At 45.5% G+C, this 11869-nt stretch overlaps 1 protein-coding gene across 1 annotated transcript in view; it reads right to left on the bottom strand.

The window, feature by feature from the left end:
- mgat4c (mgat4 family member C) overlaps positions 1-11869 on the bottom strand; it is a 76730-nt gene that overhangs the window by 42686 nt on the left and 22175 nt on the right. The window contains exon 2 of the mRNA XM_056416809.1: positions 10487-10560. Coding sequence (XP_056272784.1) covers positions 10487-10511 — 25 coding nt within the window. The 5' untranslated portion in view covers positions 10512-10560. The remainder of the gene's footprint in view (positions 1-10486; positions 10561-11869) is intronic.

The raw sequence follows: 11869 nt of genomic DNA, 5'->3' as shown, positions 1-11869 counted from the left end.
AAAGGTGTCGGCGTTGGAAATTGGCAAAAACACGATAGCGAGACTGGCAGCAGATTTGTTTTCTGTGTCCACGGCCGGAAATTATTTTAGGACTCATTTAACACCAAGAAGTCTTCAGTTAGGAGTCAATGTTACTTTATGCCAAGCAACTTTCATAATAAATTATGTAACAAACAAGTGTGTTTGTTGCCTTAACATCAGCTGGTAGTGTTGTTGTGTAAAGAAAACTTATGTCAGAAGTTTATTTTGAAAAGACACAGTTTTTCACGTAATGAGTGGAAACTTTCTGTTTTATAGACGTTGAAGTTTATTTAGGAAAATACACAGTTTTCTTGTAAAAATTGGAATTTTCACATCCGTGGAAGTTTATTTTATGAGTATATATATACCGTTTTCACGTAACGAGTGGAAAACTTTAGATTTCACATACGTGGAGGATAATTTGAAAAGACACTGTTTTCATGTAACGAGTGGAAACTTTACGCATAACATACGTGGAAGTTTATTTTGAAAATACAGTTTTCATGTAACGAGTGTAAACTTTACGTTTCACGTACATGGAAGTTTATTTTGAAAACACACAGTTTTTCACGTAATGAGTGGAAACTTTAGATTTCACATACGTTGAAGTTTATTGTGAAAATACAGTTTTCTTGTTATAATTCGAATTTTCACATCCGTGGAAGTTTATTTTGTAAATACAGTTTTCACGTAACGTGTGGAAAACTTTAGGTTTCACACAGGTGGAAATGTACTTTGAAAAGACAGTTTTCTTGGAATGAGTGGAATGTTCACATACATGGACGTTTAATTTGAAAAGACAGTTTTCACGTAACGAGTGGAATTTTCACATAAATGGAATTTTATTTTGAAAATACATAGTTTTCTTTTAATGATTGGAATTTTCACACATGTGGAAGTTTTCTTGTACGTGGAACTTTATTTTGAAAATCCAGTTTCTTGTAATGAGTGGAATTATCACAAACGTGGAAGTTTATTTTGAAAAGACAGTTTTCACGTAACGAGTGGAATTTTCACATAAGTGGAACTTTATTTTGAAAATACACAGTATTCTTGTAATGAGTGGAATTTTCACATGCGGGGAAGTTTATTTTGAAAAGACACACCTTTCACGTAACGAGTGGAAAACTTTAGGTTCGTTGAACGGTGATGTCATCGCGACACCACCCCGTGTGGATGTTTACGTCATAGCAGCGAGGCGGCGTCTTAAAGCAAAAACAGGAAGGTCACCAAAATAAGATTCATATCCGATATATATTGGATATTAATTAGTTTTGGTGACTCTTGGTTCGTCTGTTTATCTTAATTTGCATGAGGGAACCAATAAGGAGACTCGGTGCTTGTCTCCACAGCCGGTGGAACATCTCCCGTCCAATCACAGAGCTGCTAAAAAGGTCTGCTAACAGGGGGCGTGGCCTCTCGTCTCTGGGGCGCCGCGGGTAATGTGGCGGGTGTCGCCCCGAGGTCGCCGGGGGGGGGGGGGGGGGGGGCAGACGCCACTCGTGCAGGTCGGCCCCTTCTCGGGCACGGAGCCCAGCTCGACTTGTTTTGGGCCAGCGGCGGGGTCAAAGGTCAGCGCGACGACCTGCTTCACAAATGAGCTTCTTTTTTTTTTCAGCTGACGAACCGGAATTTTTTTCTTTCTTCTTTTTCTGGTTTCGTCACGTAAAATAAATGATAAAAAAATAAAATAGACGTGAGAATGTAACACAGTGGGAATTAGAGCCCACGTGAGCTTGATTATCGGCAACGCTCATCACACGCTCTCCATCTCTTCTCTTTTGTTGTTGTTGTTGTTGTTTAGTTTTTGGGAGGGGATTCTGGAGACATTTTTTAAAGTGCCAGATCCTTTTTGCCTTGATAAATTGTGCCATGTGCCCACACCTCTCCGCCCCCAAAACACTCACACACACACACACACACACACACACACACACACACACACACACACACACACACACACACACACACACACACACACACACACACACACACACACACACACACACACACACACACACACTCCGGTGGGTTCTGTGCTCCGCCTGCCAATGCTGCTCTTTTGATCTGCAGCCAGCTGATGACGGATCTACATTAAGCTCCTAGTCTTCTCTCTTCCTCTCCTCCTCCGCTCCTCCTCCTCCTCTCCTCCTCCTCCTCCTCCTCCTCCTCCTCCTCCTCTCCTCCTCTCCTCCGTGACACCGGGGCACTTCTTTTCATTTCTTTTCCTCGGGCATCGGTGGGAAATGCAAAATGCCGAGTGGGTTTTTCCATGTGGGTGTGAGCCAAAGATAGTGCCGGATCTACAGCTCCAGGGGGGAGGAGCTCCACCTTCTGAAGGAAGGAGGAAACCTTTTAGCGCTGTAACCTTTGGAGGCGCTCCCTCTTTATTGTTATTTAAAACCCCATTACTCAGCGTGATCGTCTCTTCTGTGGATGATGTGCTGCACACACCAGAGGCTCATGGAAAACATGGAGATGGAAAAATATGCAAGTTTGCCAGAAAAAGAAGAACCCCGACTTTCTGCTTTCTACGTATTTTCGGCGTCTTGCTACCTTGTCTCGCTACCTTGTCTCGCTACCTTGTCTCAATACCTTGTCTCAATACCTTGTCTCGCTACGTCGTCTCACTACGTCCAGCTCGCCGAGGGGGCGTCGCTTTTGTGCGGGCTGTAAATTGTCAATCGGCCCCGTCACGTTGCCTTTTGAAATGGTCGCCGCGCGGCCCCCCCCGGGAGGTCACGGCCTCTCTGCAGCGGGGGGGTGGACGCCATCCGTCGCTTCTGAACGTCTGAACGCGGCGCAGGAGTCGATATTTAATGAACCTTTTCTTCCCTTTGGCAACAATACCCTCCGTCTCTCCAGATGCCGGAGGGAAAAGAGAGCGTGTCGGGATGCGTGAGCGAGAGAGAGAGAGAAAGAGAGAGAGAGAGAGAGAGAAAGAGAGAGAGAGTGAGACGGAACAAATGTGCGAGAGCAAACACGAGAGTCAGAGTGCATGTGGGCAGAAGAGGGGAGAGAATGATGGAGGCTCATATATATATATATATACAGGACTGTCTCAGAAAATTAGAATATTGTGATAAAGTTCTTTATTTTCTGTAATGCAATTCATGCATTCTGGATTCATTACAAATCAACTGAAATATTGCAAGCCTTTTATTCTTTTAATATTGCTGATTATTTTATACAGCTTAAGAAAACTCTAAAATCCTATCTCATAAAATTTTAATATTTCCTCAGACCAAGTAAAAAAAAAGATTTATAACAGCTGAGTGTTTGTCAAGGCTCAGGAAACCCTTGCAGGTGTTTCGAGTTAATTAGACAATTCAAGTGATTTGTTTAATACCCTACTAGTATACTTTTTCATGATATTCTAATATTTAGAGATAGGATATTTGAGTTTTCTTAAGCTGTAAGCCATAATCAGCGATATTAAAAGAATAAAAGGCTTGCAATATTTCAGTTGATTTGTAATGAATCCAGAATGCATGACATTTTTTTTGCATTACAGAAAATAAAGAACTTCATCACAATATTCTAATTTTCTGAGACAGTCCTGTATATATACTCATATATATATATACTCATATATATATATATACTCATATATATATATACTCATATATATACTCATACAGTATATATGAGTATAAATATGAGTATATATATATATACTCAAATATATATATATATACTCATATATATATATATGAGTATATATATACTCATATTTATACTCATATATATGAGTATATATATATACTCATATATATATATATGAGTATAAATATGAGTATATATATATATGAGTATATATATATATATATATACTCATATACTGTATATGTATATATTTATACTCATGTATATTGATGATATACAAATATATAGATATAGATGGATGAGTATTATATATATATATATGTGTAAATATATACTCATATCAGGCGTGTGTCATTCCGGCCTCTGATGAGGAGATATTCCCTGAACTCTTCTGTGTGATGAAGCTGCTTCACAGTTCAGGCTCCAATGAGAAAATGTCAAAAGTTGTCGTTTGGAAATTATTAATTTGACTGCAATCACACGGCGCCGCGGTCCGCTCGGCGTCGGGATCGGACTCGCTGAGCATCAACGGTTGGAAATGTGACCAGGATTGGAGTTTTAACACTGTAACTAAGTGAGGGTCACAAAGACAGGTCGATGCAATGCAGTGAGGGGGGGGGGGGGTGGACCACGAGGAAGCAGAGCCCCGCCCCCCCGAGGGCCTGTCGGTCACGTCGAGGGTAGAAAGGCTCGCCGTGCACGTTTCCATCTTTTCGTTCAGCGGATTTAATCCAAAGTGGCAGAAATAGGAAATTGACTTTTTGTCCTTTTCGTTTCGTTACCAGGAGATTATTCGTCCTGGGAGGCGGGGCTTAGCGTGAGCAGCCGGACACCCACACACCTGTGAAGACGAACGGGTCTCGTCCTCTAGCCCAGTGGTTCTCAAGTGGGGGCACGTGGACCCCTGGGGGTACGCCAAGGCCCTCTAGGGGGTCCTTGGGATTTTCTTAAAAAGCCTTTGAAAATAGTCATTTAATAAATATTCAATAAGATATAAGTGGAAGTTCTTAAACTGAATTGTATATTTTATATGCAAAATGTTTTTTTTTTTTTTTTTTTAAACCCAAAATGCTTTGCACTGGTTAAGGAAGGAAAACAAATAATTCACAGGGGGGGGGGGGGGGGGTCTGATCTGGCCTACAGGATTTAATTGCACTCGTTTCAGGGGCACGTTTTCAGTTCTGACGGGTCTCATTTCCTCCGGCGAGCCCTCGTGCAGCGGCGCCCATCGCCCGCCCCCTCCAGGCGTTCCCCGATTTGAAATCGAAGTACACGACCGGGCGCCCTGCATTTAGAAGAAAAACAAAACCCAGCTGTTTGCATGAATCTTTAATGCACGCCCACATCGGAGCGCCGCGGCCGCTGATTTAAGCCGTTTCAAGTTCCCGCCGTTTCAGAATGTCAAGCGTCTCTCTGACTGGAGCGTTCCACTGACTGATGTGAAAGGTCACGGCGGCGGCCGCTTAGCCCAGAGCGCCGTGGCGGGGACAGCAGGTCAACATGTGGGGAAGCAAGCGGACGCCTCTGTGCGGCGGGCCGGACTCGTAGCCGAGGGCTCGTGTGTGTGTATGTGTGTGTGTGTGTGTATGTGTGTGTGTGTGTGTGTGTGTGTGTGTTAGCGCGACGTGGTAGCATGGTTAGTGTGACGACGTAGCAACGATGTAGAGCAACAATGGAGCGTCCGCCAGCACACACACACACACACACACACACACACACACACACACACACACACACACACACACACACACACACACACACACACACACACACACACACACACACACACACACACAAGGCCACTCCACCCCCCGGTGGCTGCTCTCCTCCACCATCATCGTCCACTGATGGACGCTCCGCGTTTAAAAATAGCGAAAATAGCGCCATCGCATCACGGATCGGACCCCGTCACCGCCGCGGAGCGCTGGAGAATCCCTCCATTATGTCATCTTCTTCTTCTTCTTCCTTTTTTCCTTTTGTCCTTTTTCTTTCTTTTTCTTCTTCCTCGTTTTCTCCTTCATCTTCCCCCTCTTCTTCTTCTTCTTCTTCTTCTTCTTCTTCTTCTTCTTCTTCTTCTTCTTCTTCTTCTTCTTCTCAGGACAAGTGCCAAAACCTGAAGGCCCCTTCACCCTCTCCTCTCTCTCTCATCATACGGGGACTTTGAGGGGGAGAGTGAGAGCCAATGGGGGGCAAGTCGCTCATTATTCAGGAAGACACTCAAGGCCACAGGAAGTGGGAAACTTCATTTGCTTCTTGTTCACAGCGAGCGGTGAGACAAGAGGGGGGGGGCACGACCCACCATGCATCACTCCATCCTCCCCAAAAAAAAAATGGTAAGACCACCTGAGTCGTACTCGGAGGGGAGGGGGGAATGGAATCCCCCCCCCCCATTGTTGTGTGCGTGAGGCGGACCCCAGATGTTCCTCTGGCTCCGCCTCCTCACTAACGCGCCGCTCGTTATCGCCGTGGTTACGCTCTGCACACGTAGCCGCGAAAACTCATCATCCCAACGCCAATTAATCATCCGCCCTGGCAATTACACACACACACACACACACACACACACACACACCAACACACACACACACACACACACCTCTTCGCCATGCACCGGCATTGATTTTGAGCACCCCCCCCCCCCCTCAATCTCCTCCTGCTCCACATATCCTCTGGACTGGAACGGCGTTGTGATGGAGGAGACGATGGAGCAACTTGTTTTATTGAATTTGTTTACGTCGGCGAGGAGCCTCGTCCCGCGGCGCGGCGACGGCGACAGCGACGCTAAAGTCAGACTCTTATTTTGTTGCTCCCGACTCCTAATTGGGAGGTAGTTTATTGTCCTAACAGGCGGAGCAGCTGTGACTTTACAGCGTCGCGCCAATTAAATCCAGATGCCGAGACGGGGAAGACGTGACGCGGGGGACCGATCGCTAATATTAAACCACGGGGGGGGGGGGGGGGGGGGTGACAGGCGGCGGCGGAGGGAGATTTGACAACTGTCCCACCGGTGTTGAAAATAACCGAATGTTTGACGACCTCTCGGGGCCGACGACGCTCGTCATTTCTCTCGTTCCGGATATAATTATCCGTGAGTGATGAAACTACCAAACCGGCCTCCTAGCCTCGTAGCCTCGTGCTCGTCGGACGCCGCGGCCGCTACAATAATGTGGCTCTGCAGAGAATCAGGTGAGGCGTTGGGAACACGGGGAGCAACGGGAAGAAATCAGGCCGCTGCGAGGTTTTTCTCCAGGGTCGCGCTAACGCCGCTAACGCCGCTAAAGCCGCTAAAGCCGCTCACGCCACTCACGCCGCTAACTCTGCTAATTTGGCCCCGCCTCCTTTGAGACAAAGAGAGAGAATCTGTGGATACTCAGCGAAAGAAAAAAGAGAGACGAATGAGGCGACTAGCTGGACCCCGCGGTCACGACGCCAAAAATCAGCAATTAAGCTAAAGGGCTGTAGTTCTAGTTTCACTTAAGCCCCGCACCCCCATCGACCGGATGGCGGGAAAACCTCTGTGCTTTACGGGGATTAGGAGCTGTGACCCAATTAGCTGTCTATTTTTAATTAAAACTCCACTGGCTCTCAATTAAGCCGCCACATACCCCCCCCCCCCCCCCCTGCACCCCGTTGTGTTTTTTACAGTATGAAGTGATTATAGATGTAATTAGCCGAGGACCTCAGTGAGACTCCGGAGTCCTCATCGATGTTCCTCGGGAAGAGAAAAGCCCAAAATCATTCTCCGTCTCTCGTTGACTTACTTATTTCTCCCCCCCCCCCCTCCTCCCTCCGGGGCTAATCAACTCCATCGCAGGTTGACGCCCGAGAATTATTATGCGGAGAGAGCGAGAGGCCGATCCATGCCTTCGTGTAAATAAGCCGGCTGTCAATAACAACAACAACAACAACAGGCTGGCTGTCAACAACAAGCTTTTTTCTGGTTTAGACTTTTTTTTAAACTTTCATTCCGGATATGAAAAAAACCCACAAAAACAAGACTGGACCGTGTGATGATTGAGCGTCGCCCAATCGACACATTTGGTTATTAGTTTATTGTTTTCTTTTTTATTCCATCTGATCAAAGGTTTTTAATTGTTTTAAAGATTGGAAATGACTCGTTTAAAGTTTAAATGACTTTTTTTAAGTAGAGATGACTCGTTTAAAGTGGAAATTATTCATTTAAAGTTTAAATGACTCGTTTAAAGTTGAAATAATTCATTTAAATACCAGAATTTGATGCCTTTGGCCAACGATAACGAACAGAGAGAATTAAAGATCCACACAGTTTCATGACGGTCCCCCCGTAGCGGTTGGACGTCGCGCTGCGAGGGCCGAGTCTTCTGGAGAAAACTCCCGAAACTGGAAATTAGGCGGAAAATTGTTGACTTCCAGTGATTTTCATTCAGGTTAAAGATCACTGAGCGTGAGAGTCCATTCATTTTTATATTTCGAGTGTTCCCATTAAAACGGGACGAGAGGATCTTAGCGAGCGCGTCGAGCCGGACGCCGTCGAGCCGGATGGCGGGCGGCGGTGAAACCGGCAGCCGAAGCCTTCCAGACGTTTCTGTAGTTAACGTTCTCTCTGGTCTGAGGGCGGAGAGACGAGGCGTCGCCCGTCAAACTCTCTGGAATACGATGAATATTTCACACGCCGACGCGCCAGCCCCCCCCCCCCCACCTCCCCGGAGACGGGCAGCGGCGAGGAAAAGAGATAGATGTGTAAATGGATGGTGAGGCTGATGTATAGAACGATAGAAAGGGAGACAGGAAGCTGGATAGACCCCCCCCCCCCCATGGACACCTGTCTCAGGCCTTCATCTCGCGGGCCTCCGTCTCACGAGGCTTAACAGGAAGTCTCTCCACGGCTGTCGGCGCCGCCGTGATGCAGAGGGTGGAGAACCCAACGAGGGGGAGGCGACTCCCATTGTCTTCACATTGCTTTCACATTGTCTCCACATTGTCTTGACATTGCTTTCACATTGTCTCCACATTGTCTTCACATTGGCTCCACATTGTCTTCACATTGTCTCCACATTGTCTTCACATTGTCTTCACATTGTCTCCACATTGTCTTCACATTGTCTTCACATTGTCTCCACATTGTCTTCACATTGTCTTCACATTGTCTCCACATTGTCTCCATATTGTCTCCACATTGTCTTCACATTGTCTCCACATTGTCTTCCCATTGTCTTCACATTGTCTCCACATTGCTTTCACATTGTCTTCACATTGTCTCCATATTGTCTTCACATTGTCTTCACATTGTCTTCACATTGTCTCCATATTGTCTTCACATTGTCTCCACATTGTCTTCACATTGTCTCCACATTGTCTTCATATTGTCTTCACATTGTCTTCACATTGTCTCCACATTGTCTCCACATTGTCTTCACATTGTCTCCACATTGTCTCCACATTGTCTTCACATTGCTTTCACATTGTCTTCACATTGTCTCATTGTCTCCACATTGTCTCCATATTGTCTCCACATTGTCTTCACATTGTCTTCACATTGTCTCCACATTGTCTTCCCATTGTCTTCACATTGTCTCTACATTGTCTCCACATTGTCTTCACATTGTCTCCACATTGTCTTCACATTGTCTCCACATTGTCTTCACATTGCTTTCACATTGTCTCCACATTGTCTTCACATTGTCTCCACATTGTCTCCACATCGTCTTCACATTGTCTCCACATTGTCTTCACATCGTCTTCACATTGTCTCCACATTGTCTTCACATTGTCTTCACATTGTCTCCACATTGTCTTCACATTGTCTTCACATTGCTTTCACATTGTCTCCACATTGTCTTCACATTGTCTTCACATTGTCTCCATATTGTCTTCACATTGTCTCCACATTGTCTTCACATTGTCTTCACATTGTCTCCACATTGTCTCCATATTGTCTCCACATTGTCTTCACATTGTCTCCACATTGTCTTCCCATTGTCTTCACATTGTCTCCACATTGCTTCACATTGTCTTCACATTGTCTCCATATTGTCTTCACATTGTCTCCACATTGTCTTCACATTGTCTCCACATTGTCTTCACATTGCTTTCACATTGTCTTCACATTGTCTTCACATTGTCTCCACATTGTCTCCACATTGTCTTCACAATGTAATATAGTTTAAATACATTTGGTGCGAACACACTTCTCTTTGACGTCTCTCAGGTAAACGCTGCCAATGTTTTATTGTTTTTAGTGACATTTAATTAATAAATCTCCCGTTTCCAGAGACGCCTCAGTTCCCTCCGACCGGCCGCCGCTCCATGAGAGAAACCACCGCCATGAAGCGAGCTCCACCTCTCAGGGGCGGAGAAACGGCCTCCAAGTCAACGCTCGGCCTGTTGCATCATTACAGGCAGCACGATTCATAATTCGGGGATTCATCTTCACACACACGCACACACACACACACACACACACACACACACACATCGCCCTGGATTCATTATTACCAAACAACGTCGTGGAGAACCGAGCGGAGACGCCGCTTCTCCCCGGCCGACCCTCCTCTCTTCACACACACTCCCCTCGGGGAACTTTACTTCCTTTATATTTGAGATGGACACAACGGGCTCTCCTGTTTTCTTTTTTTAGAGCTCCTGGACCGTGAGAGTTCTCTCCATCCGCCGCCCGCAGAAAATAAAGCAACGGCAGCAGTAACCAGACGGCGTGAGTGCGGTGGGCTTCGTGTTAAGTGTGTGTTGTGACCCGGAGGTCGCCAGAGGTCGCCATGTAGCGCTGATCAATACGTCTGCATCAGATGAGCTCACGGTTCACAGGAGGAGGAGGAGGAGGAGGAGGACCATGACGGCGGTAAATCTGACCACAAGCACTTACTTCCACCGCGCGTCCTGTGGGCCATTACCGGGGGGCGAGCTCACACATCAACGTGGCGTCGGGGGTCTTCCAGGCTGAAACGGAATAATGAGAAACAAAAGGACCGTTACATCACAGCGGAGAGACTCGGCACACACACTTAAAAACCCTTCTGACCGGAGGAGAACGACGGAGAGAGAGAGAGAGACATTGATTCCCTCTCTGAAGAGCCAGTCCATCATCCTGAGAGACGTCACTCTATCGATCCTCTAGCCTTTTTAGTTTGTTTGTAATTTTGGGGGCTCAAAAAAGAAAACAGTTCACGAAGATAGATCCTCTCACGGCCTCCGAGATGATGGATGGAGGAAAGGAGGTGTGGAGAGGGCCTCTCATAGGTGGGGGTTTAAACGGTGTGTTATGTAAAGGTCTGTTTCGTGGAGCTGCACCGGTGGATCCCTCCGACGTAACGTCGCGAGCGAGCGTTACTTTAATGAACTTTAACTACGTATGTTCGTCAGATACTTTTTTTTTCACGAGACTTCATCGTGACGTAGTTTGAAAAGTGAAAAACTAAAGACCCAATTGTTCTCGAACTCTTCACCAATGACCTCAACGGGGCGAGGGAGGAAGAAAAGAGGTGCTATTTGATATCTGATATTTGATATTTTGATGAGTTTGCGTGTCTGTCCAGAAAGTCCTCACTTCATCCTGTGAATGTGTCATATTTGGCTCATGAGCTCTTGAGTTCTTGAGTTAGGGCCCTTTAAGGGTTTCGTGAGGTCTCGGTGACCTTTGAACAAAATACTTTTTTTTTTAATCCGTCGAGGGCGGCTGGACGGGTCCAAAGATGTGAAGACGTTCTCACATTCAAGCGGATGGCCGCTAAAGGTCAAAGTCACCTTGACCTTTGGAACATCAGATTATAATAAATACGGGACTCGAAACACGTTTTCAGGTGTGGAGGTATTCCTGAGATGGATCGGACCACTAGATGAGGCCCTGTGTGCAGAGCTGCATCCTCGACCAATCAAACAAACAATCAATCAATCAATCAATCAACGTGTTGCTCATCAGATTTATAGTAATATGATAATAAAATCTTATTTTTGACCTGAGAATTCTGTTTTTTTGGCTGAAAAGTTAAATATCAAGTTTCAAGTTTCAAGTTTTTTATTGTCACATCCCCTTTTATACAAGTATAATCGGTTTGTGAAATTCTTATGTGCAAAACACCCGACAGCAGTAGCAGACTAAAAAAAGAATAAGAATGAGAATAAACTATACAATTGAATATCCACACACAAAAAAGAAGAAAGTATTAACAATATATATATAAAACAATGTAATAGAATATACATCATGACAATATATATATATATAAAACAATGTAATAAAATATACACT

Source organism: Pseudoliparis swirei, chromosome 6 (assembly GCF_029220125.1).
Source record: "Pseudoliparis swirei isolate HS2019 ecotype Mariana Trench chromosome 6, NWPU_hadal_v1, whole genome shotgun sequence".
NCBI classification, from domain to species: domain Eukaryota; kingdom Metazoa; phylum Chordata; class Actinopteri; order Perciformes; family Liparidae; genus Pseudoliparis; species Pseudoliparis swirei.
This window is presented reverse-complemented; position numbering and strand designations above follow the sequence as displayed.